General features: G+C 42.0%; 1 protein-coding gene across 4 annotated transcripts in view; it reads left to right on the forward strand.

The window, feature by feature from the left end:
• The window catches only part of fnbp1l (formin binding protein 1-like), a 41,821-nt gene extending 14,460 nt beyond the window's left edge, over positions 1 to 27,361 (forward strand). Inside the window, exons 2-17 of one of the 4 annotated variants that reach the window (XM_069153032.1) lie at positions 10,716 to 10,831; positions 12,388 to 12,438; positions 12,974 to 13,121; positions 15,169 to 15,231; positions 16,326 to 16,430; positions 17,223 to 17,351; positions 17,442 to 17,588; positions 17,703 to 17,930; positions 18,009 to 18,019; positions 18,905 to 19,046; positions 20,879 to 20,988; positions 21,169 to 21,301; positions 21,466 to 21,560; positions 22,363 to 22,538; positions 22,819 to 22,856; positions 23,349 to 25,404. In XM_069153032.1, coding sequence (XP_069009133.1) covers positions 10,716 to 10,831; positions 12,388 to 12,438; positions 12,974 to 13,121; positions 15,169 to 15,231; positions 16,326 to 16,430; positions 17,223 to 17,351; positions 17,442 to 17,588; positions 17,703 to 17,930; positions 18,009 to 18,019; positions 18,905 to 19,046; positions 20,879 to 20,988; positions 21,169 to 21,301; positions 21,466 to 21,560; positions 22,363 to 22,538; positions 22,819 to 22,856; positions 23,349 to 23,489 — 1,833 coding nt within the window. In that variant the 3' untranslated portion in view covers positions 23,490 to 25,404. The other 3 variants (XM_069153030.1, XM_069153031.1, XM_069153028.1) reach the window with 3 other exon arrangements.

Below are 27,361 nucleotides of genomic sequence, written 5' to 3' on the forward strand. Positions count from 1 at the left end.
TCATAGAGATGTGGCGTAATGTCGGTCTGGACAGGAGGTGCTGGTTTGGGAGTGGCTAATTAGGTCAAACTGTTACACAGTCTGCAGCTTTGGTTTTAGTTTCTTCATAACAATTTGCGACACGTGTGCTTCTGTGTATTTGTGTAAAAGACATCAGTGGTGAATGGAGGACGGCAGGCGGTGCTTTTCTGCACATTTCAGCTTGTTTAACAGGTCTTTTGATAAATTACTCTTATTACGAGCCCAATTTTTTTTGTCGAGTGTTGTCAAAAAGCTATATATTTTTACACTTAAGTGATTTTTTTTTTTCATTTTGTAACGCGGCAAATACACATCATGCTGTAGACAAGTGAGAGAAACTGATTTCACAAAACAACTGAAGGACTGATGCGCTGAAAAAATAAATAAATCTCAACCGTAAATACGTTCTGCTGCTCTGAACTAAACCTGTAAAACATCCATCGCCGCCCTCTGCATCTCAACAGCTGACCACACCCAGTGTTTTTATTAAACATAAAGCCTCAGGCTATTAAAGCTGATAACTCATATAGTTGTGTAATAACGGATGTTGGGTTCATGTGGAAATATATAGCGGTGCTGTAACTGTATCGCCTTGTTTCCTATGTGTGTGTTTGTTTGTAAATGTTAGCAGAAAAGCTTCCTGTTGGACTCCATCCAGCCCACCACAGCAGAAAACACTGTTTTTCTGCTGTGCTTTGATTGCAGTTTGTGTGCGTAGCCTTTTCAGACCCGATGTTTTTTTGTTGTTGTTGTTGTTTTTTTTGTGAACTGACGTCATCCCGAGACGCGTGCGGCCGCTCAAACTGAAGCGTGTTTAATGAAAGGGAGTCCTCATCCTCCTGTCCGAAAGAAGACGGTTTTCCTTTGCCGCAGTCTTTCGGGATCAGACGGTGACCCGGGGGAAGTCCGCCGGTCGACCCCGGTTCAGATCGGAGACGATGAGGGTCGGACGGAGGGTGAGACGAGCTTAACGGGGTCCTGATCAAAGTGGCTGTCCCACATTTACCGGTGAAAGCAGGGAGGAGTGAGCGAGAGTCTGGGAGCTTCTTATTTGGAAATGTGAAGATGACTGCAGTCATCTGAAGCACATTTTTGACGGTCTGTCTGATCACTTGAACGAATTAAATAATTGAGAGATTTTGCACTGTGCTGTAGAAGAAGAAGCTACTTCATAAAACTGGTTGCTTCATTTATATATTTATTTAAATCGAAGGTCGATTTTAGGACTGAAAGTAACAGTTGTTTTTTTTTGAATGATTGATAATCTGCTGATTCATCATGAATTGAATTATTAATTAATCATTTCATTTTTGGTCTATAAAATGTAAGACAATGGTGAAAAGTCTCATTTTTCTCAAGTACAAGTCTTCAAATCACTTATTTTGCCCCACCGAGCCAAAAAAATATTTGATTTATCATCATAGACAACAAGAGGCTTGAAAGATAAAACTAAAACCAAAATTATTTTTTTTTATTTTTTATTTTTTTATTATTTTATTTTAATATTTTGAAAGCATGAAGCTGATTGAGCATCTTCAGACATCCCAGTATGCTGCAGATAAAACGAAACGTACAGCTGTCATATCTGACCTGACTTTAATGTTGGACGGCCAGCCAGTTGGACCGTCTGGATAATATTGTTTCCTTTTGATCTTTGGACAGAGACGGATAATTTCATTTATGGCGGAGGCTGGTGGACAATCGTCTTTCTAGCAGTCGAAGTTAACCGACGCCATGTTTTAAATCAAACCGTGGTCGACCTGCGAGTGTTCAGGGTCCGTGTTGGCTCAGCAGAATCACTTCCTGTCTCCTCTGAAGCACCAATATTAACATTTCTCTCTTAGCGTCACCACGTCAACAGCAGCTAACATTTAAAAGACGTGAAAACCGTCATGAGACGGACTTTGTGGAGAGCTGGGTTGCGTCCCTTGCTTGCTGGGACATGATCATGTCTGAATTAGATTGATATCCAATCATCTTCCTCTTCCTGTCTCTTTCACCCTCTCGTCTAACCAGTCTTGTCAGGTTGTGTGTGTGTGTGTGTGTGTGTGTGTGTGTGTGTGTGTGTGTGTGTGTGACGCAGCAGGGGAGCAAGACAATAGAGGAGATCAGGAGATCAGGTTGCGGAAACCTGATTAGCCCGCCTCCAGACAGCAGCGCGCAGGTGTGAGTTGTGTTTTCCTCAGACAGGTATTAGATACTACGTGAACGGCCTGCAGTCAAACACTCGCCAGTTATTTCTGCCATCGAGAAAATAAATCCTTGAAAAGACTCAAAATGAATGACTCTTCTTTTTTTTTTTTCTTCTTCTTTTTTTTTCTGCATCCGAGGAGAGATATTTCCAGGGCAAAAGTTTCCACCACAACCTCCTTTGGAAACATCTTAGTTGCTTATTTTGCGTTGTCCTTGGCACACGGCGAGAGACGATTTGTCCTATTTTTACGTATGTTTTCCTAATGTGTGTTCTCCCCTTTAGAGACGTTACATATTGCTTAGTGCTCTACTCTTGCAGTGATCCACCGTGCTCGTCCGAGATATTTGACTGTTGGAATATAATTGGTTTCCGTCTTTGTTAATATTTACGTTTTGACAAAGTTTTGCACAAACTAGGATCTTATTGAAAATGTCACAACACGTTTATGTCACTTCTGAAGTCCAATACAGAAATGAACTGCCGTTGCTCTCTCACATTAAAACACGTTAAGGCTTGTTGTCGTCTTTCGACATCGACCATCAGCTATAGAATCACTTGTTGTTCCGTTAATATAAAAGAAAAAAGGAAAAAAAAAACATCTGCCTGCACAGACAGTGTCTATTGTGGTCACATGACAGCGACGACATCATCTGTGGTCATTATGCACACACGTGTGCACTCTGCTACCCGGATGCCATTCTTCCCTGAGTCAGCAAAAAGGCGTGTTACATGACCGTCACTGATTTATGGTTTTATTTTAACAGCAACTTCCTCTTTTGTGACTTTTTTTTTCTCTTCTTCTTCTTCAGTTCTTCCTTAAACCCGCGCGTTTAGCAGGTTTAAGGACGGGAGTGGCCACTAAAGCATAATATTTATTTGTGAAAAAGATATAAAAATGTTGTTTCCGAGGCAACGTTCACCGGATGTCCCCTGTGCAGATACCGGGCCGAGTCTGGTGGTTGTTCTCAGCGAGGCAGCGTCAGGTTAATGTTTGACTGACCGAGTCCGACTCAGACGCCTCGTCGTAGCTCTCGTTGGCTCACCGGCTGCAGAGAAAGTAGCTCCACAACCAGAAAAGAAATCTTTGTTTAAACTTCAAAGAGGTCAAAACTCCAGCGACGCCCGCAGTACGTGGAGCAACTTTAATATTTACTTTAATATTTCTGCTGCTGGCCTTTCATCAGGGTCAAACTTCATGTAGACAAAGACACTGTGACTTTTATACCACGAGATTGCTGCAACACAAACATTTCATTTCATTCTTTTGTTATTAGATTATTAAACGTGGATACGACTTTTCTTTACTTTGGACTTTCTGTGGAATGCGAAGCGCCAGACGATTCTTCTGTAAGCGCCGCACAGCTGTGAGCAGGGTGTAAATCACTGCAGTGTGTTTGAGATAATTATCCAATTTGAACAGGAAACAACACGCTGGCCGGAAAACAAAAAGCTTCCGCTATTACACGAGAGGAAGAAACGCGCACCTCGGCTGAACCGTTTGAAGTGAAGTAGAGGAATGCGTTGGCCGTCGCTGGAAGACCTCACAGGAGCCCTTTGCAACAACTCCTCCAACCCCAGGCGACGATATCGCTTGTTTGTTCGCACCCTCGAATGTGTGTTTCTTAAATTCCCCTGGTCGTTCGGCACAAAAGCTACAAGTTCAGAGAAAGATGATAGTTGACGTGAAACATGTCGTGCTTCAAAGTCGATACTTCCGTAAAGTTACGCAACCTTCGTCGTCATCGTCTCGACTCGGGAAGCCGGCAGTCGCATCGAACCGTTCGTCCAACCGGCGTCCAATAACAAGGAAAAACAACGGGCGGACAAACGTCTTCTGAACGCAAAACGGTCGTTATTCATGTGACCACTAGAGGTCAGTTAACTTTAAAATTAAATAAGCGTTAAAAAAAAAATAACCTCTTTTTCTGGATTTAAGTGTTAAACATGGAGTCGGGGGAGGGAACGTCTGCAGGAGTGACTCGGAGCTGACCGTAATCCACGAGACTCGCTATCTGATTTATTTTTAATCCACTGAAATGAGCTATAATTTAAAGAGCTATGAATCACGTATTTTCTCTACAGTTTGTGTGGTCAGCCAGTTAGTGAGTTGCAGTTGAGCATGGTTTCAGTTTCCAAAGACAGAAACTTAGAATAATAGATCGGGCAAGGCAAAACAAACACTGACTGTGTGTGTGTGTGTGTGTGTGTGTGTGTGTGTGTGTGTGTGTGTGTGTGTGTGTGTGTGTGTGTGTGTGTGTGTGTGTTTGCAGGGTGTAAATAAAACAGTGTAAACAGCTCATTTAAACTAAAGTAAAGAAAACACTGCTGTGAACGTGGGTCATGTTGGATCGAGCGCCAATTAGCAGCAATTAACAGCTATAAAACTGGAAGTCAGCAATTTTCAAGGCTGCGTGAGATATTTAAGAGTTTCAAAGACATTAAGAACAAAAAAAAAATTATGCTGTAGTCTGAAAATTACCTGTTTGACCTAGAAACTAATAACCAAAATTAGATATTTTGATATGTTAAAATAACCAGAAAAACATCTAATCATCATCATTTAGGAGTTGAAACGAGAAATATGGGCAAAAACTGAAAAGGAAGAGGAAGAACAGTGGTTCTTGGGGAAAAAACACAACAAAATCCCAATTTTGCACAATCGTTGAGCTGTTTTATTCTAATTTTACACTTACTGCAGCTCCGTTTTCATGGAGAAATCCCAGGCGATTTAAAAATAGGTCCAAAACTCTGAAAATGTGTATTTTTTTATTTTTTTTTTTATTGTTGGTTGTAAAGCAGGAGAGTGTGTAAGAGTGCAGGTGAAGGGAGGTGAAGCGCTGCAGCGTGCTTATCCATTTATCAAACCCTTGAACACAGAATTAGGTTAATGGGATTGGAGGGTTCTCCGCTGAGTGCTCGCTGGGGAATCTGTGCTCAAAAAAAGAAAAAGAAAAAGAAATCCTGTAGCAGCTGGTTTGTAACCAGTTGAAGAAGCTGTCCTTTCTGCTGCCTGCAGCGCAGTGCGGGATTCGAACCGGCAGCACGCCGCTGCTCCTGTCTGCTTTTACCCTTAGATGGCAAACGGAGACTTTTCAGCACAACAACCTTGTAGCTACAAATCCAAGTCTATTCAAATCCAGATGCTCTCAGCAAGTAAAAAGCAAAGTGTGTGTGTGTGTGTGTGTGATTTACTCAGGTATAAACTATGTGTGCTTTAAGGAGTTGAAGGTCAGCTCTTTGAACTGTGAATTGTTTTTGTTTTTTTGTCCGATCAGCTCCCCCCTAAATCCAAAAGTAAAATTTTTAATGAACGCAGTTATTATAATCTGTGTATATAATTGCCTCACAAGTTTATAGTTTCATACCCGGGTTAAAGGAATGTTTGATGGGGAAAAAAAATATATAAACTGACAATATAAAAAATATATATAATACACACACAAAAAATAATATATATATATATATATATAAAAACCCTGTAGTGTATCTGGTATATCTGTGTGATTTGTGTTTATCACACACACACACACACACACACACACACACACACACACACACACACACACACACACACACACATCCAGGCCTGTTCTGCTGTCCAATTTTCTTCCTGCTTTCCTCTTGTTTTCTTTACCTCCCCTCTTAAAATCTCTCTCCAATCTCCTCCTCCTCCCTCACACTCCATCCTCAACATCCAACACACACACACACACACACACACACACACACACACACACACACACACACACACAAACAAACAAATCTTGTCTAGTCTTCACCATCACATTCTTGGAGGAGGCTCTTGTTTTGTTGGGGGGGTGTTTTCGAGGAGCATAAACTCAGATCCATACACACACACACACACACACACACACACACACACACACAAAACACACACACACACAAAACACACACACACAGTGCAGACGGAGCCTCGGGGTCTTCAGTGATGCCAGTGTTTCAGACAAGTTGACATTTCCCACCCAGTGTCTGCCATGTGTGAACCTGTATGTGTGTGTGTGTGTGTGTGTGTGTGTGTGTGTGTGTGTGTGTGTGTGTGTGTGTGTGCTCGCTGCTCTTGAATGCTGTAGTGTGTAATTAGTCTATTGTCCTCGCAGCATTTTCTATACTAATTAACCCTGCCTTCTCCTGTGGAATGCTCCCAGCCCCTTCGGGCTCTCTGATTGGCTCTGGAGGAGCCCTGTCTGGCCGTCTGATTGGTTATCAGGGTGCACAGAAGACAGTGTTAGAGCTGGAATGTGCACACAGGGCGTCTTCAGCCCTTCTCGTCTGGGAGATAAATGACTAAATTATTCTCCCGCCCTGAGATCGAAGCTCATTAAAGCAGAGCAGTGGCTTTGTCAGTGGGAAACACAGCACCAGCAGATCTGTGACCCATTTTTGGATTTGAATCTGGGAAGGAAATGGATTTCTTTGTCTGCCAGTCACGGTGGCATGTGTCTGAAGAGGCATGTGCCGACATAACAATTATACAGTTTAGTTTTAATGGTTTAAATTTACTAGACTTTAAAGGCAGATAATGATATAAATGATTCAAATAAAATAATGATACATTCGTTGCTGTTCTACTTAAATGTTAAATGCGAAATGTTATAAATGCATAAAATAAATTTGATATCAACTTTGTGTTCATAAAGAAGTGTGCTGAGTGTTGAAAAATAATCGTACTTTGGTTGACGCATCATTTGATGGTTTCCCTTTTAAAATGACATTTTTGTACTTCTGCCTGAGAACCTGAGGACGCTATGCCCCGCCCATCCGTGTTAGAAACCTTACTGCACCCCAGGCCTGTCAATCAAACCAGACACGCCCCCAAACATACCGCTTTTTGAGGGCTAATATCTAATTAAGGATGTAATTATTTTTAGAAGGACTGCGAGAAACCAGATCATGGCACCATAATGACTGGTGGAATTTCTTTGGACTTTGTTGGTGTTTGAATGGGAGTCTATTGGAGTCATTGTTTTTTTTGTTGTTGTTGTTTTTTGGACCCCTAGTGGCCCTCAGTGGTATTGCACTTAAATCCACTTCCACACTGGCTCCACTTTTCAGACCTGGAAGCTACTTCCATTTTTACATACAATCTGTGGTGTGTTCTCTGGTCAGTTAAGTAAAAACCAAAGTATCATAGATTATTTTTATGGGCGCTGCAGTCGACAAAATTAGGGCATAAACCTTTCATTCATTGGTATAATTTAAAAATATGTATATTTCATATATTATTGGGGTTTTTATCTATTGTCTTTACTAATTGCAAGAACAAAAATATCGTCATTCTTTTGGGAGCCAAGAGAACACGATCTGTCGAGGTTGAAGCCACTTTTAAATAATCTGTAGGCGTACTTGTATGTTTATCTCGTGGGCTGATTATGTAGGAATTATAAGACGAGTACTGTATCAGTAGCCACCGCTGGCCTACTTATTTTTATTCAAGATCAGGGGAAGTGAATGGCAGGAAAAATGAAACACCGGACTGCGTGAATAGAAAAGTGTCGCTGCGGTACAGGTGCAGAGCAGATTGCAGCTCCCACTTTTCATCCCCGGGAGCTGAGAGACCGGGAGCCCGAAGATGCTGTCATTTCCCCAGTGAGCCCGTCTACGCTCAGCTTGCCACAAACTACAGAATGAGCTCATACTCTATTACTTATTCATAGACGCCGTCACACAGGCTGACGCAACCACAGACAGACATGCTGCTGCTGCTGCTAAAAAAAAAAAAAGGAGGCGGACAGGCTGTGGATGAAGGGCCAGGCTGGTAGGCATTTACCAGATGCAAGCAGACGGGCAGGGCAGGGCGTAGATTACACTGACCTCCTCCCCCCCAACAAAAATAAAAATTCACATTTAACATCCTGCAGATCAGCTTCTTACTGTTTCACATCTTTTTTTCTTTTTTTTTGGGGGGGGGGGGGGGGGGGGGGGATCTTTGTGTTTGAACAACAAAATGTGCTAGAAAGCTGCCAGGAGGTCTTAAAGAGACCAACAGAGGCTCCATTTTCCATCTCGCTGCTGTTTTTTTTTTTAAAAACACGCTGGGCTCCTTTTTGTTTCTCTCAGCAGCAGCAATTTGTGAGACGATTGTTAAACTCGAGACTGCTTTTTTTTTTGGACCGGCGGCGCTCTCTTTTGTTTTCTGGTTTTTGAATCGGCCACATTTTCTCCCACAGTTTACAGTGGAAATCTGACCCGAGTTACAAGCCGAGTTAAATACTTCTAGCAGTCTTCAGTGAACAGCGGTCCAACAAACATGGTGAATTTCACTTGTTGTGAAATGCATCTCGTGATACTATAGCTTACATATGAGGCGTTTAGGATACGTCTGTTAATTGTAGCTACAGAGGACAACCTGGGTTACACTTTCCCCTCTAAACTGCATGAAAGGTAAAGATTTGTGTTATGTCATTTTTTTTTTGTTCTAAAATGAATTTAATAAAATTGGTGCAGGAAAAAAAAAAAGGTCATTCAGGAACCAATATCGAACATTTTTTGAACTACACTCATCCTGAGTTGATTGGTGCTCCGACGATGGGATTAATGCAGATGTTATTGTAGATAATGTCACTACTAGTTTGTATGTTGGAGCCACTAAACCAAACATTTTGTTCATCGACTTCCGTCTCCCGACAGCTTGTTTTTCTCCGTACGCGTCCGTGTCACGTGGCCGCAGCTCAAACACTCGGTGATGATCGGCCGTATTGTTGGAGAGTCTCTCTGCTCCTCTTTTGTGTTTTGAAGAAAATGACTAATGGACAATCAAGGTCAACTGTCTCGCACACAGTGTCGCATTTCCCTTGGCGATCCTTATGTGCTCCAGTTTGTGTTGACACACACACACACACACACACACACACACACACACACACACACACACACACACACACACACACACACACACGTTCCTACACAAAAGGCAGCCCAAAGCGTGCAGAGCGGTAGCTACGGCTGCACACTCGATGGATATTATGCGGTTACAGGATTATTTCCTGTAAATGTGTGTGTGTAACGGTGTGTGTAACGGTGTGTGTGTGTGTGTGTGTGTGTGTGTGTGTGTGTGTGTCAGTGTGCAGCCGGATGCTGGATATTTGGCTGCCAGAGAGCAATGTTGAACTATGTGGTTGGAAAATTTGAAAAACATATGTAAATATTGTAAAATGCTGATTTCTGGCATTATAAAAGGGGCCATCCTGCAGTCCCGTCTCTAATGCAGTTCTTGTTGGCAACACACGTTAATGATATTATATACAGTCAGTTAAATGAGTGATTTATAAAGAGTTGTAAGATGATCACCTTCCTCTGGAAGTTCCTTTAAGTGGGCGAAAACATTCAAATGTTTCTCTGTTAAAATACAAAGGGCTTTGCATGACGTGTATGTATGTACGTTAAAAAAGTTTTTTTTATGTTTTTATTTTGAAGACTTCATAGTAGATATGTTCTCTAAGATGACAGTTTAAAAAAAAAGAAAAAAAGAAGAAGATTATTATATCTGACTGTAAATGTAATACTTCCAGTTTCCAGAGCCGGCCTGCTGGGACGAGGGTGGAGATTGTTTGATGTCAATACAAACAGGCATCTGACAACAAACCAGCTGCTATTATCCCTCTGTTTGTGTTTGTGTGTGTGTGTGTGTGTGTGTGTGTGTGTGTGTGTGTGTGTGTGTGTGTGTGTGTGTGTGTGTGTGTGTGTGTGTGTGTGTGTGTGTGTGTGTGTGTGTGTGTGTGTGTGTGTGTGTGTTCAGGGGACTGTGAATGATTGTGTTTTTCCAGTTGAGCGGAGACATTGTCGCTGACACAAACAATCTGACACCAACAAGATCGAGATTTCTTGTTGACGTCTTGATTCACTAAATTGGCACGACGGTCCGGACGCACGAGAAGGTTTATGTTAATGATAGGATTTATTAATCACTAGAAAGTGAAGGTGAAAAAAAGATCTCTCGACTGATCTCCAGCTCTTCTTTGGGCTCCCGATCGAAGTGCTCAAATAATCTCGATGTCTGATGATGGAGGAATGAAAGAAATTATATTTGTTAATAACTTTGAGAATCAAACAAGACATTTTCATAAGATGCACTTCAACTACTGTATGCATACTCACAGAAAAGAAAACAAGACGACAACAAACTCAATGAAAGCGATCCATTCTTCATCATTGATTTGTGAGGATAGTCAGGCCTTTGTGGCATCACATAATGTTGCACCGATTTCTCCCAATGGGAAGCAAATTGGTCCAATTTTAACTGACAAAAGCTGTTATCATGTGAACAAATCACCCGCCAAAATATCTGCAGCTTTAATTATTTTACTCAGGAATGAACATATTTCCGTGCCCTCTTGTTTAACACGGGTTCTTCTGTCCAGCAGCAGTAGTGGAAAAGAAGTAAGAAGTAAAAAAAAAACTGACGAGTGATCTAACCGTGAATTTTAACCCCTAATTTGTTTTATGTCTAAAATTTTATTTTGTTGTCTTTTCTGTCCTTCAGGACCAGTTTGACAATCTGGACAAACACACTCAGTGGAGCATCGACTTCCTGGAGCGCTACGCAAAGTTTGTCAAGGAGAGGCTGGACATAGAGCAAAACTACGCCAAGCAGCTACGGTACACACACACACACACACACACACACACACACACACACACACACACACACACACACACACACACACACACACACACACACACAGGCTTTCACACCCTTTCTGTCTCTCTTGTACACACACTGTAAAATCCTTTGATACCCTGGATGTCACAGTTGAGCTATTTTGCATCTGATCAGACTCATTTGAATACAGCATCTCTCGGGACTGAATCCCCGTCTGATATTTATATATATATATATACAGCTGCACATATTTCATTTGGGATGACGGCTCATAGGATGGACAGCGAGGTTATGTAATGTGGAAGGACAGCGATGGTCTCGCTTGGCCGGCGCTGAGCAATCATTGGAAATATCAGTTTTATTGATATAGTAACAAATCACAACTTCAAGTCCTCTCAAAGCGGTGAACACAGTACTGGGTTTTGAGACCTTGCTGAATCCCTCTTCCCTGCAGGCATACCTGGGTCTCTTGGGTCAAACTTCTTTCAAGCTTGACACAAGAGTTAATTAAAGCATCATTTTAGTGGCCTGTCTTATTGACAGAAAAAGTCAAATCTGGGTCGAGGCCGATGGTAAATATTGGCCAATACTGCTGGCGTCCCCAAAAGTATTAATATATTTTGTCAACAGTCAATCCAAGTAAATGCAACCCCTGTGGAAAACAGCCCAAAAAAAAAAAAAAAGTCACTTTTTAAAATTTTTTTTTTATAATTTCAGCTAAGTATTGAGTTTTTTTTTTAGACACCACACATCTGTCAGGACGAGCCATCGTCAGGCTGATGTTGTGCCGTGTGTTTGATCTCAGAGTTAATCACTGGACTCACCTTCACGCTCCAGATTTAATAACATCAATGCTCAGCAGTGTAAAACTTTGAAATATGACGTGGAAAACATTTTTTTTTTGTGATTTCTTGCTCATTCAAGTGTTTCAAAGCTTCTCCGCAACCCAACAAGCACAAACCCAGTAACCCTCATTTAAAAAGCAGCCGAGTCCCAGCGGTGGCTGATGTGTGATTTCAAAGGGAGGAAATCTCTTCTGAATACGTAGCGCGCACGCACACACACACACACACACACACACTGCTGCAGGTCTGAAGAATGATCAAAGATACAATTGTGTTTGTGTGAAACCGTGTACATGTTTCACCAATAAATGTTTCAGAAACACTTACTGTATTTTCTTCTTTTACTGTTGATGACATCACACACACACACACACACACACACACACACACACACACACACACACACACACACACACACACACACACACACACACATTCCTCTGCTCTCTAGTTAAATCATTAAATCACTGTAGTGTGTATTGTCAGAGCCTGAGGGAACGGACAGGCAAAGACTTTGATGTTTAAATCTTTGATTCATCTTTAATAATATACTGGGATCCCCTCGCTTTCTTTGTCTGTGTGTGTGTGTGTGTGTGTGTGTGTGTGTGTGTGTGTGTGTGTGTGTGTGTGTGTGTGTGTGTGTGTGTGTGTGTGTGTGTGTGTGTGTGTGTGTGTGTGTTAATCTGCTTCTCTGTCTCTTTTAACAGGAGCTTGGTGAAGAAATATTGTCCAAAGCGCTCCAAAGAAGAGGAGCCGAGGTGAGAGACGTTACTTTAATTATGCAGAACATTTCATGCAGAAGGATATCTTGGTGTGCTTTACTTTTAACAAATACAGGAAACAAGTCAGATTTTGAAAAAAATGATATTAAGAGAAAGTGGAAAAGCTTCACATGGAGCTGAAGTGAAACAGAAGTGCACTTTTTGTTGTTGCGTGAAATATTTTATAACTGCAAAAATAAAATCCAAAAATCAGTGTGTATGATGTTTTCTGTTTTTTTTGTCTGTTCTCCTTGACAGTGATTGGAAGTTACACTCATTTGCATAACTCACTGCTGAATCTTTTGCTGATTATTGAAAAAAAAAAAAAAAAAAAAAAAAGGGTCTTCCTTATGTTTTTATGTCCACTATAACACAAAAACCAAAGCCGACTTCTTGGTGAAGGTCGCTGTGTGACAGAACCCAAATATATAAATGCGTGGGTGTTTGTTTGAAACACGTGGAGATATACGAGGCGAAGCGTGTTCCACGTACGCGTTAATGTACGTGCCTGTTTTTTTTTTTTTTTTGCCAGGTTCACATCATGTCTGTCGTTCTACTCCATCCTGAACGAGCTCAACGACTACGCCGGTCAGAGGGAGGTGGTGGCGGAGGAGATGGCTCACAAGGTGTACGGGGAGCTGATGAGGTACAGCCAGGACCTCAAAGCCGAGAGGAAACACGTGAGTGAAGCGTTCATGACCGCGACACGCACGTTTTGTTTTCAGCGTGTTTTCTGTTAATTAAGATCAGATTTGGTTAAAAAAAAACAAAAAAAAAAACCTGTTGCTTCCTGTCATAAGAACGGATGTTGCCGTTTGCACTTTGTTATCCTCCGTGTCACCTCGTGTGCATTTGTTTTGTGTTTTGGCTTTACTCGAGAGGATAAATATGCTGGATGGGATGTTAACCATCTGCCTTTTATGTCTCCCACCATCTGCTGATGGCATAAACTGAAAATTGAAATCCATGTGTTTTGGAAGAACAGCGCCCCCTTCTTGTTTTGTGCTATAAATAAATCCCATTATTTCATGATTCACAAACAGGGACAGTGTGCAGTTGTGATCTGATGTCTTAAAACTATGATTACCGGGGACTTCTAGTTTGTATTTTGATGTCGAAAGACTGTTTATGGCACATTTTTTCTCTGCCTGTCGGTGACAACAGAGTGCATCCGTAACGTGATGTTATTATGTCATAATGAAGGACCCGAGTTTCATTGTTTTACCACCTGTTAAATCCACCTCTGGACATTTTTAAAGAAAACCTAAGACATATGTTTTTAGCTCGGCTTTTAATTGGTGCTTTATTGTTTTAATCTTTTTTTTTTTTCTTTTTTTATTATCTTGTGCTGTGTAGTACTTTGGGATGCACTGTTGTATGAAAGTTTCTATACAAGTAAAACTGAGAGTTGAGTCACATAGTCAGTTGTCATGGAGATGGATTGACTTTATACATTAGCTTTTATCATTTCGTTTCATCCATATCATTTTTAAGACTTCTTATCTGTTTTGATCTAAAAAAAAATATGAATTAAAGTTCATTCTTGCCATTATTTGCTATGATGGTAAGAATAATAATAATATTAATAATCTTTATTTGTAGAGCACATGTCAAATCTTAAATTACACCATGTTTCAGTCAGGGCAGCAAATAAAATCAAATTCATCAGTTAAAAGTTAAAACAAAGTCTGGTGCTTTGAGATAAAAAGGAATTATTGATAAATGTTTAAAAAGGGGAGAAAATCAGAAATAATAATATACATAAAATAATACTACCAATACTCAAATAATACACAAATAAAATCAAGAAGGGCTCTTTTCATAGAAATATGTTTTATAAAAGGATTTAAAAGATGTCACTAATTCGTGACTGCAAATGTTTTGTCCTTCAGCTTCGTCCTTGTGCTTTAGTTTGTATGATAATCATACATTTTATTTTTAAAGTGCTTTTCATGGTACTCAAAGACGCCTTTACAAATTCAAATGATCAAACAACTCGATAATGTTCAGCTGGAACAAATGAAATACCGCAGGATCTCAAACCACCGTGTGCTCTGGCTCCTACAACAGTGAGAGGTTAGAGATGTAGAGAGTCCTGGAAGTAATCAATCGCTCTCGTAACGGATTCTAAAAACAGGAGGGAAGTGTTCAACACCTGTGGGTCGATGGTTCAACGCCCGGCAGCTGATCCCAGCTGAAGGTCTGCTTTACAGTGCTCGCTTGTTTCTGAACTTCTCTGAACCACGTCACATGCTTGCCGCCAGCGTATGTCAACAGAGCCGTCTCCGTGACAACCGAGCAAACTCCATTCGCTGATTACTTCTTTGTGAAATCACCAAAAAAAAAAAAAGAAAAAAAAGGACATAGAGTTGAGATTATTTTGTTAAATGACATATTTTTTTCAGACTAATCTTATATAATGTGTTGCTGCTCTTGTGTAATGAGTTACTAGATTTTAGTGCCGTTGAGTCTCAGTTTGTTACTTTACTGCTTCAGAAACTGGACTCCAGTAAATCGGTGGCTTCACCTCCTTTCCTTCCACTGGAGTGTTTTTGTGTTTGTAACTATGACACAAAGTCCAATAATCTTGTGTATGTGCGCATATTTATATGTATTTTTCTGTGTTTCTGTGTAAATGTCTCTCGTATATATGTGTGTGTGTGTGTGTGTGTGTGTGTGTGTGTGTGTGTGTGTGTGTGTGTGTGTGTGTGTGTGTAAATGGAACAGCATCTACAGGAGGGCAGAAAAGCCCAGCAGGGTTTGGATCATTGCTGGAAACAGATGGACAATGTAAGTGAGGAGGGAAGGAGGAGGAGGAGGAGGAGGAGGGATGAAGAAAAAGATTTAAGTGTTTGGTGTAAATATTACCCGTTCGGGACCTCCAGCTGCATTCAGCTCATACTTGTTCCCACGAGGAATGAAAGAAATGCTAACAAAGGTAACCGAAGGACAAGCAGGATCCAATTTTCCCTCCTTTAATTCCTCGCATGCTGGCAGTTAAACACGAGGCGAACGTGGCATTTCTGGTACCCTGTGGTATCATTTTTATTTCAGAAACCTTTGTAAGAAGCAGCTTTGTGCTGTTATGCCCCCAAAATAATAGAAAATATAATATTAAATCATTTGTTTCTGACTGTGAAAACACAGCAGAGTCCTTTTCTTCTCTCTGGCAAATTTCCCAGGGCGACAGGGACCAAGGACAGAGGCCAGGACCAGGAAACACACACACACACACGCACACACACACACACACACACACACACACACACACACACACACACACACACACACACACACACACACACACAGAGCTCAGAGCTCAGAGCAGATGAACCCCTCCCAAAGCAAGCCGAGGCCCATGTGCCACGTTTGGCCCTCAACAACCTTCCTTTTGTCTCCCAATAGTCCTCGGAAAGAGACGGCGATTGCGTTTGTTCCCTTCTGAGGTCATCTCATTGCATTTGCCGAGTTATTTTATAACAATCTGCTCATTTGCAACGCACATAATTAACTCTAACTCCATAAGAGCCGAAAAAGCTAATTGCTGCTTGTTAAAATTTATAAATAATCCACGTCCAGTCACATGTTCTGCCCTGCAGCCCCTCTGTTGAGCGTTTCAGTGTGTGGTCTGCATGACTTTAAAAGTGACTACCTTGTGACTGAGCTGTAATGTCTCAGCTATTCACTGCTAACGTAAGCCAGATGGGCTGGCAGGAAGTAAACTATCTCCTCTGTCTGATTCATCTCCCGCTCATTCACATATTTTTAGCTTTTTCTTTTTTTATTTTAGCTTTATTTACCGAGACAGTCACTTGCACTGCAGTGGAAAGATTTCTCAATGTATTTGAAACTCTGTTCTTTTTTTTTTCTTTCTTTTATTTCAGAGCAAAAGGAAGTTTGAGAGGGAGTGCAAAGAAGCGGAGAAATCCCAGCTGACCTTCGATCGGTTAGATAACGACATCAACGCCACCAAGTCGGAGGTGGAGAAGGTAGGAAGCTCCCGCCTGCAGCGACACTGCTGTAAATCATCTGTTAATCTGAGACGCGGTGACAGATCGTTTTCTGCTTTTCTCCTTTCTTCTTATTGAAAATACCTGGATGTCTTATTATAGTTGGCAGGTTTATTACATTTATTTAGAACAGAACTCAAAACGATCCATTTTGAAATCCATTTTTGAACTTCACAGGACTTGAAGACGTGAAAATCTGTGCTGCTTTTTAAATTGATAAGGAGCTCTTTTCATTCATTAACAGCTTATAAAAGAACACGCAGATCATCTTGTTTGAGGAAGCGACAATCTTTATTTAAATCAGACCTCGAAGTGCTGCTTGTTTGTTCAGAGCTCCTCAGCGGTGGAAGAGCAGTTCATCATCTTATTTATTTAAATGGACTTCTGAGCAGAATCTTCTCACACATTTTAAACATCTCGTCGGTAGTGCGTGTAATTGATGCCTATGAAATTATACTGTAGCTCCTTGCTGTATAATTAGACCTGGTGGAATAAGTTTAAAGGAAAATAAAACGGTCCAAGAAGAAGAAGCAAAAACACAGCCGAGTGAATCTTAAATCTTAAATGTGACTCTTAAGAATTTTTTACGTCCTGGAACTGTGGGAAAAGAAGGTTGATATGATAGTTTTCCTTAAATTACAACATCTCTGCCTTTGTGTAATAATCCACGTGACACCAAATCAAACGAATTTTCTTCTGCGGTCACATTAAACACGCTGCTGGTCGTCGAGGCGTCGTTCGGCGTTTCATGCGACGTCTGTCATTTTTCAGGCCAAAGCTCAGTTCTACCTGCGAACTCACATGGCTGACGAGAGTAAGAACGAGTACGCGGCTCAGCTGCAGAACTTCAACGCGGAGCAGTGGAAACATTTCAACAACAACATCCCGCACATCTTCAAGGTAAAAAAAAAATAATAAAAAAAAAGCCAACCGCGGCACGCTCACTTTCGCTCGTAGAAGTTCTTTCACATCCTCTGCTCCGTGTTTCAGAACCTGCAGGACATGGACGAGCGTCGGACGGTGAAGCTCGGAGAGACGTATCGAAGCTTCGCCGAGGCCGAGCGGAGAGTCGTTCCCATCATCTCCAAATGTCTGGAAGGAATGGTTTCTGCCGCCAAAGCCGTAGATGAGCGGAGGGTACGTAGAGGACCGTTAGGTGACGCGAGGACGGCCCGGGTGTCAGCGGGGAGCTTATTTTTCCCCTCTTTGTTTCCCTCCCTCTCTCCCGTACTCCTCCTCACCTCCTCCCAGGATTCCGCCATAGTCGTGGAGTCGTTTAAGTCCGGCTTCGACCCCCCGGGCGACTTCCCCTTCGAGGACTTCAGTCAGAATCTGAGCAGGACGGGCTCCGACGGGACCATCAGCAACACGCCCAAAGGAGACCGAGACAAAGACGGGGCCCCGGGGCCTCGGTCCGACCCCAAACACCCGACGAGCAGAACCAAGAACAAGCTGTGGCTGTTCGGGAAGAAACCAAAGGTACGCGGTGCTTGTCTATAAAATATGCGCTGGTCAATCATTTAACCGTCTGCTGTTGGTTTATGTCGGCGTCATCAGCTGCCTCCCAGTTTCAGGAACCGGGGTGATATGGATAAGGCGTGTGTTTGTGTACAAATCGTTTAACTCTCGGTGCCCTAAATATTCCCAGGCGTGTCATGTGGAAGTTGGTTCTTTAAAATCAATTCAATTCAATTAACATCTGAAATATTTCTGTAGAACAGTCAAATCAACTTTCAGCAACTGGGTTTGTTAAGTAACAAAAACCCGTTATTGGTTGTGTGGTTGTCCCTCATTTCAGCCTTGATTCTGTCGTTGAACTACATACAGTATCCTGTGTTGCAGTTTGCTACCAAGTTAAACCAGACACAAATAAACAGTGTACAGCTCCTTTTTAAAAATGAGCTTTTACTTTGATGGAACTGCCAGAGATTGTGCATTTGCATTATTTCTATAGTTCTTCCCGACAAATACGAAACTTGCTGGTGTCATAAATTCCCAATATTTTGAATTAAAATTCAGAGGCTGGAGGCTGAAATGAGCATTTTAATCACAATTTAAATGATACAACGTGAACACGCCCGGTGACTTCCTGCCTGCTCTCATCAATCACATTAAATCATTTACTGAGAATTCAAAAATTCTATTCTAGTCAATGGATCAAATTTTAAAAGTACAAATGATTATCAAAAATGTATTTATTGTTTTCTGGACATTTATTTTGTAATGAAGGTGAATGGGGAAATATTCTGGGGGTCCATGACATCAACATTACGTCCATCTGTTCCTGCAGACTTTGAAGAAATACTCTGAACACACATCCAGACAATATGTCATGCTGACCTCTGGCTTTGTCCTCTCTTCCTGCTCCCCACCAGTCCCCTTCCACCTCTCCCCCTCCACCACCCTCCTCGACCTCCCGTACCCGTCCCCATCCCCGTCCCCATTCCCGTCCCCATCCCCGTCCCCAGCCCCGTCCCCCCCTCCCACCTCTTCCCCCCACCCCGGTTCAGCTCCGACCTTGTGAACCACTATCTGTCTGAGATAAAAACTACAGTACCCAGAATCAACCAGAATTTGAAGGGCCTGAGAAGAGGGGTGAGACAGGAAGTAGCTCTGCAGTGGGTTTGGTTGAGACAGGTTGATGTGATATTGGTGTATTTTCTACAGGATTTCTGCAGGTCCTCCGTCAGCGTAAAACATCATTATTTCAACTAAAGGAACATAAATAGAGATTTTAACTCCAAATTTGGAAAATGATTTTACTCTCATTGGTCCGATTTGATAAATACATGATGTCATTACTTTAATATCTGACCTGAGAAAACTTGCAGACACCCTGTTAGTTTAATTTCTCCTTTTATTGTTTCTCCAGCTTGGTGTCGCTTTCTCCTCTTTCTAATTATTTTATTTTTGTGTGAATCTTTCTCTTCTCTCATTCATGATGCAGAATTTTTGCTCCAATCACAAGAGGGAGGATCGTTGGTGATTGATGGTGTGACTTGTGTGTGTTAAGGATTTGGTTGGTTTTATGTTTGCGGTATTGTTGTGTTGGGAGGGGGAAAAAAAAGGTGCCAACTTTAGGTGTGTTGCTCAGATGTTGGTCTGGACTGAGTCTACTGTGTGTGTGTGTGTGTGTGTGTGTGTGTGTGTGTGTGTGTGTGTGTGTGTGTGTGCGTGCGTGTGCGTGCGCTAACACTATCGTTAAGCTGTGAAACGGAGCTTTCTGCTTTCAGACCGTTTTAACACTAACTTGTAAATAACACCCGGCATCGGCGTCGAACCAAAGCTTCGGTTGGCTTGTTGCTCCCGTCAGTTGTGTCAGCACCATCTGTGATTGGCTGCTTTTTTAAATTTATTTATTTATTTACTAAATCCGTAAGAACAGACGGACGAACAGGCTGCTAGAAATATTTCACACTGGAAAATGATCTCATGATACAAATTCAACAGTTTATGTTCATTTACATAACAAGTGAAAACAGTTCCTGTGTTTATTAAACATGAACTGCAGGAGAATATTTAATCCGACCTGCTGCTGTGTCATGATGTGGCCTCACAGGAAACACAGGAGCTAACTGGCAGTGTGACGACTCTACTGACGACTAACCAGCATCCCATGTTGTTCTCTTTTCTTTTCTTTTTTTTTTTACTATAATGTTTAATTCGTTGCGGCTCAGTGGTCAGTAAAGATGGTAAGTGAGTGTGTGAGTGTGTAGACTAGTCACTAGCAGCTCCTGTATCCTCACCGTGTAGGACTTCCACCTCGGTGGTTAACACACAGCACCGAGCCAGTAGTGATAGTAAAGTTAGCTCCAGCTGTCCAGCTAGAATAGACTCCCTGCTGTCTGTCAGATATACAGTAGTTTGTTTATTCACTCAATTAAAACTCTTTTACATGAATAGATCCTCAGTTTTAGAGGAACAGCTGTTAAAGTTGAATTGTGTGTTAATGTCTTGTCGTCTTAGAAGGTATATATATTGTTATAATCACATATTATTGATTATGTAGCCCCAGTTATCGATTCTAAATAACACTTTTATCAACTTTGATGCCAAAATGAAGGATAGGTCCTTAAAATGCTCGGAGAAAATTGAAAATGAAAAACAACCGACAACCGAATGAGCTTAATCTGCAGAGGAAGCTCAGGTGAACGAATCAAACGCTCCAGAGAAGCTACATATTGACACGTGTGGTGAGATTTATTCCGAGCATTTGGTCAGTTTTAATGTCGTTTGAAGGTATGAGAGAGTCGCGCTGTCTGCCATCTCTTCTCTATTCCTTCATTTAATCTGAGCTGCACAGATCAGATCAAACCGCAGCGTCTCGACTTACACAAATGTTTTTTCATTCTCTGACATCACTGAGACAAAGTTATGAAGTGAACCTTACAAAAAGAGTTTCCGTAAATGCCGTTTGTCCTCGCCAGGCGCCGTCTCTGGAGGATTTCAGCCACCTACCTCCGGAGCAGAGGAGGAAGAGGCTGCAGCAGAGGATCGACGAGCTCAACAAGGAGCTCCAGAAAGAGGTGGATCAGAGGTAAGACGCTCAGCAGGAAGTCCTCACCCGGTCCGAACCATCAACACGTACACGGGAATGCCGAGGACATCCAGTCCGGGTCGCAGAGCTCTGGCTTTGATTCGTGCAGCGGCGACGTCCGACTGACAGCTGGGATGAAACCGGGAAGTTTGCCAGTTTACGTTTGTGTGTTTCCGCCAGAGATGCCCTGAACAAGATGAAGGACGTGTACGAGAAGAATCCTCAGATGGGCGACCCGAGCAGCCTGCAGCCCAAAATCTCAGAGACCATTTGTAACATGGAGAAGCTGCGCTCCGAAATCCACAAAAATGAGGTAAAGACGAGGGTTTTTTTTGTTTTGGTTTTTTTATATCAGTTTTTTCATGCGTACATGCTTCTGGGCTGTTGTGCTGGCGATAGCTCCGCCTCCTCGACTACATGAAGAGAGCGTCATCGTCATAATTTCCCCGGTTAAGCCTCTTTTCTCCGTGTCGACAGACGTGGTTGTCCGAGGTGGAGGGAAAGCAGAGCTCCAGAGGAGACAGAAGACACAGCGCCGACAACCATCATCACACTCCTCAAGGCAGAGAGAGGTAAACTCCCGCACAACCGAATTCACACACACACACACACACACACACACACACACACACACACACACACACACACACACACACACACAGAGGTCAGCTGATCTACACGCAGTTCAAATTACAGCAGTTTGCCAAAAAAAATGTCATGTACAATATTTTTTTAGATTATGAATGCACCAAAATTAAAGCATCACCAAACAAACTGCATTTCGTTGGCCAATTTCACTTATTTTCAAAATGTTGAATGTTTCATAACTTTTAATGAGTCTATTGTTGCAGCGTTTAATTGTGACAACCAAATTTAAAATAACAAAATTACAAATACAGTTTCTATGAATCCGATATTGAAACATCCGAACTGAATCTGTAGATTTATTGAGGAAATGTGATCAGATCAACTTCATTGAAAATAAATGAACACAGAACATTTAAAATTTCATTAAAAAAAAATTTGAAACTGTATGTGTTTGTGAATTTTTTGGTTATTTTTTTTTTTTTTTTAAATGTTCCTCATCAATTTGATATTTTATGTTGACATTTTTATATTTTTCTCGTCAGTTTCTGCTCCATTTTTTTTTCTTTTTTTTTGCAACAATCATAGTTTTAAGGTGAAAATAAAACTTCATTCAAGCAGCTTTATTTGTACAAATAAGGTCTTAAATTCCACAAAAGTGGTCTTAACACGTTTTAAATGGAACTTCTTTAAACCTGCAGATATTACTGCACCGTTGATGTATGTTGGGTCTTAACTTTATTGTATTAAAAGCGCACAAAGCTCACTAACCCTCCCGTTCCCCGTCAGTCCTGAGGGCAGCTACACGGACGACACCAGCCAGGAGCATCACACGCCTCATCGCCGCCCGACTCCGGCGCAGCCCGGGCCTCCCAACCCCGACCCGCACGAGTTCGACGACGAGTTCGACGACGACGACCCGCTGCCGGTCATCGGACACTGCAAGGCGCTGTACTCCTTCGATGGTAAGAAGCAAACGGCGGGAGAATTCCTCCGGTCTGAGACGACTCGTTAAAGACTCATCGGGCGGGAGAGTAATGGACCAAATTTAGAAGTCGGATAACGATAGAAAGAGTCAAATATCTTGACACTGTTGTTGATGGAAGCTTGAAGACCTTCAGTACGACCACCTGCAGCATCCCATGGCGGGGATTCACTAAACACACGCATCAATTATGAAAATGAAATTCAAATATGTGCATTTTCAGGTTTGAGACCTGAGACCTGTTTGTGTTTGACTCTCAGGTCAGAACGAGGGGACGCTGGTGATGGCAGAAGACGAGGTAACGCTCTTATTTTATTGAATTCATTATTTTATTGAAGGTCTGATTTTATGAGTTTTTCCTTTCCTGATTTGCAAACCTTATCTCCGCTGTTGGTACCGGCTCCGCTTCACTCGACTCTCTGCTAGCGATATTTTCTTGAGAACACATCCATGTCAGCAGTTTTCTTGTCGCTCGATAGTTAATTATCCACATCAGCATTTGGTCCAGATTCAAATATCTCAAAATCGAGTTCATGAATTGTCGGTAAATGTCATTCACAATTGTTACTGACTTTGGTGATTTTTCGGACATTTTACATTTGTTTGCGAGAAACACCGAAAGATGCTCTGACTTTACATTTATCGGCATCATCAAAAAAAAAAAAAAAAACAAACATAAAAATTAGCTTCAGCTTTAGCGTTTGAACGGAAACGCCTCCGTTCATGACGAGAGCCTCGCGGGGCTGCTGACCGTCCTCTGTTAAAACCCTCCCGTCTCCCCGTCCTGCAGGTGTTGTACATCATCGAGGAGGACAAAGGCGACGGCTGGACGCGGGCGAGGAAGCAGAGCGGGGAGGAAGGCTACGTCCCCACCTCCTACGTAGAAATCACCATGGAGAAAAACAGCAAAGGTGCTGTCACCTACATCTGAAGCTGTCCTCTGTCTCTCTCTCTGTCCGTCTCTGCCTTCATCGCTGCGTTACGCCACAAAAAAAAAGACAGCATCCGAACATCTGCATGGACATCTGTCCCCTGTCTCCCCACCCCCCCTTGGTCTCCATCCCATCTCTTCCTCCTTCTGTCTGCTTATCCCTCTGATCACTCTCATATCTGTGGGACAGACGTCTCAGAGGTGTCTGAGCTCGGAGACACACAGGACGAACCTTCTTCGTGTGTGTGCGTGTGAGACAAGCGTGCGTCCGCTGCTATTTTGAGCCCCACGTCGAGGCTGCGCCACTTCCTGTCGATCAAAGATTGTTTAATGTAATATATATTGGAGACAATTTATTTTTATTTTGACCCGTTCTTTTAATTATTTTGAATGTTTCTTTTGTTCTTTCAGACCGGAGACGTTCAGGCTCCCTGATTTTAAAGCTCTTTTTGTTAACGTGTCGACGCAATTTGAAGTGAAACGTGTTCTGATTTGATCCGTCTTTGTTTCTGTCTGATTGCAGTGTGTGTGTGTGTGTGTGTGTGTGTGTGTGTGTGTGTGTGTGTGTGTGTGTGTGTGTGTGTGTGTGTGTGTGTACATGCACATTTTATTTTTTTCATCGGTCCCATCACACCAGAGTTTTTTGTCTGGATGTAGCTGCAGTCATATTATCTAATATCACTGAAAAGTATCAGGAGAAAACGTCCAGCTCGCATTTTTCTTCCAGAGTCCGACTGTAGAAGTGAGCGTTTTTACTCATTTAATCCTTTTAAATATTTTATCATTCATGAGCAGCATTGGAACAAACCCTCCCAAAAAAAAAAATTTTTTTTTTTATTTTTTTTTAATTTTTTTTTTATTTTTTTTTTTACCTTGTTAACAATGTTCCTTTGGGGTTTAAAAAAAAAAAAAAAAAAAAAAAATGCTAGAAATAACTTCATGAGCGAAATCACCCCGGCTTTTTATACATTACAAACCCAAAGAACCTGTGGACTTGCAGAGTGGCTCGTCCCGTATCATCGGGCTGAAGAGGGGTGAAGGGCTCATTAATGTTATTGACAATAAATGGAGCTCCTTGAAAAGGAGGAATAAAATATCTGAGGATCTGATTGGCACATAAAACTTTTCATGGGATGTGATGTGGCTAAAAAAAAAAAAAGTGGGAACAATTAATTAAAAGTACTAAAAGGTGTCTGTAATTAATATTGTAGGATTGCTCTTGTTTTCCTGCATTTTCCTCGTACTGTCGTGACGTCACTGAGTTTCCACTGGTATTCGTGTTATTTAAATAATAAAAAGAAAATGACTGGGCAAGTATTTTACAATAACTCTTCCAGTTGAATATTGTCATGTTTAGGAAGTTATTATTGCAGCCGACAGCTGAGTGAACAGCGAGCTGCCCAGACTCACTGCTAAAGACATCACCTCATCCGTTCAGTCACCAGGAAAATGTATTAACGACACAAGCTGCCAAATGTGCACAAAGTTAACACTGCTGTTTCCACACTGCAGCGAAACGAAGTCCAATCTTTCCCGTGAACCTGCTGAGCTGTCGCCTCACCGACTCTCAGCAGCATGTCGTGGATTTAGTCCAGCGTTTCGCTTCATTAGAAGCTCCAGACATTTAATTTGTGTCCCAGACAAAATAAATACAGAGCGGAGAGGTTCGTCCTGGCAGCTCTCGGATGTTAATAACATTAGCAGACGGAGGCTGCAAGATTCCTCGGATGTTTTTTTGTTTTTTTTCCCCTTCAACTTCCACCCAGTGAATCAGCTGAATAACCAGAATTTGTTGAAACAAAACCTCCTCAGCTTCAGTCGTGTGTGTGTGTGTGTGTGTGTGTGTGTGTGTGTGTGTGTGTGTGTGTGTGTCTCCTGTTGTCCTGTTTTTAGTAACCGGCTCTCTCCTCCGTGTGACTGCAGGTTCCTGAGGGCTGCAGAGTGGCCGGGCGATTTGATTGGCTGGTGGAGGGTTCACGCTGATCGCTGATTAATGGTGGTGGTGACCAATCAAAAAAAGACAAGGAAAGGAAAAGAAAGGGAGAGAGAGACAGAGAGAGAGATTAAGCAGGCTGGGAGGGAGGGTTTGCATGTTTGCATGCTCACATGTCCATAAAACAGCAAAGCATCGTGGGCTACGAGAGGAAGAAGAGGGAAGAGATGAAGCCGTAAACGGGCAATAACGTATTTAATATCTTCAAGTTGCATCTTGATTTGTTCCCAGAGGAGAAATTTAACTTTTTAAAAAACAATTTTTTTTTTTAGGGGACAGTTTGTGTTAAAAGACCTTTCAGACTGGAAAGTGAAAACTGCAGCAGCTTCAGCTGAGCGTGCAGTTTATTAGGAACACCACAGTAAAAAAAAAACAACACGAGCGTGCAGTTCAGCAACACCGCAAACTGCAGTTTCATGATATTCAGACGTTAATGCAGGGTTGCTGCTTTACATCATCTGGTGTCGATTGTTTCGTAGCCGCCACACATTTACACATTCAAGTAATGCGATTTGTCCCACAGTCAAATTCTGAACTGGCCGTGTTAGGAAACGGGTCCAGGATTATTAAACGATTACTTCCTTCCAGATCCGTTAATCTGATATAAATCTGACATGATATGACAAAATTTCGGGTTTTAGTCTCACACACAAAAACAAAGTCTGATTTGGTCCATTTCATCATGTTATGTAGTCTCAGTTTTTAGGAAGGTGTACCTAATAAACTGGCAAAATGTGCACAGCAGTTTGTGTGCAGCTTCAAGCAGCTGAGTTATTATTATTATTATTATTATTATTATTATTATTTGAAACAAACATGCTGCAACCTTTCCACTTTCCTGTTTTTGAGGGCTTCAGATCGCATCACGTGCTCTCTGATATGATGTGAATTTATCCTTTAATGATTAATAAGGAGCATCTCACCTGTCTGTGTTGAGCACTAACAGGATCAACCTGCCTCTGTAGCTGCTGGGCAGACTGTTTGGGGACTGCTTTCTTTTGTGCGCATCTTTTACTCCCCAAAAAATAAATTAAATAAAGCAGCAGTTTGACGAGAAATCTAAGAAAAAAAGCTTGTAATGAGCTTCTTCTTTTTTTGTTTTTGTTAAACTGTTGTTTCAAGGTCAAGAATGAACCTTCAATGTAAAATTAGTGAGAAATTCTCAATTCAAACATTCATAAAATCCTTTTTTTTTTTTACCCCCCCTCTCCATTTGCAGTATTTCCTGCATCCCACACACGTTTGTCTCCCCCCTCCAGACATTTTGTCCAGCTCCAGATGAGAGAGAGCACCAGCTAGTCGTCAGGGTTTGTTTTTTTATCTTCGTGTCTTTCAGGGTCAGGTACTCTTTAACAGTGTTTTGCTGCCACTAACATGATCAGCTGCGCTCCGACTCACTCCTGTCGTCATCGTTATCTGTGCTCTGTTGGTGATGTCTGCCTGCCCCGAGCCGCTCTGCTCCTCATGCCTGCCTCCACCCTCATCCAGTCGCATGTTTATTACTATTTTTTATTTTTTTTAACGCGTCATCTCCCGGTCACGACCGGGTGTCTCATCCGTGTGTGTGTGTGTGTGTGTGTGTGTGTGTGTGTGTGTGTGTGTGTGTGTGTGTGTTGTACGTTTTGAATGCCACGTGTTGTTCTAATGAAGCTCCAGCATGAGTGCGATTTATTTATGTTTGTTTTTAATGTCTCATTAGGCAGATAGCAGGACTATCAGGTGAATACAGGACCTCTCCTCTCCTCCTCTTTCTATTTCTCTCTCCCTTTTCCCTCCTGGGGTGTGATTCCACCAGTCCACCAGCAGATGGCGGCCTTGCCTCACCGAACCGCGGCTCAGCTCGAGCCGGACCGGGACTTTTTTTTTTTTTTTTTTTTTT

The sequence above is a fragment of the Embiotoca jacksoni genome, unplaced genomic scaffold (assembly GCF_022577435.1).
Source record: "Embiotoca jacksoni isolate LCO1_2020_lvr unplaced genomic scaffold, fEmbJac1.0.p SCAF_19, whole genome shotgun sequence".
Classification (NCBI taxonomy): domain Eukaryota; kingdom Metazoa; phylum Chordata; class Actinopteri; family Embiotocidae; genus Embiotoca; species Embiotoca jacksoni.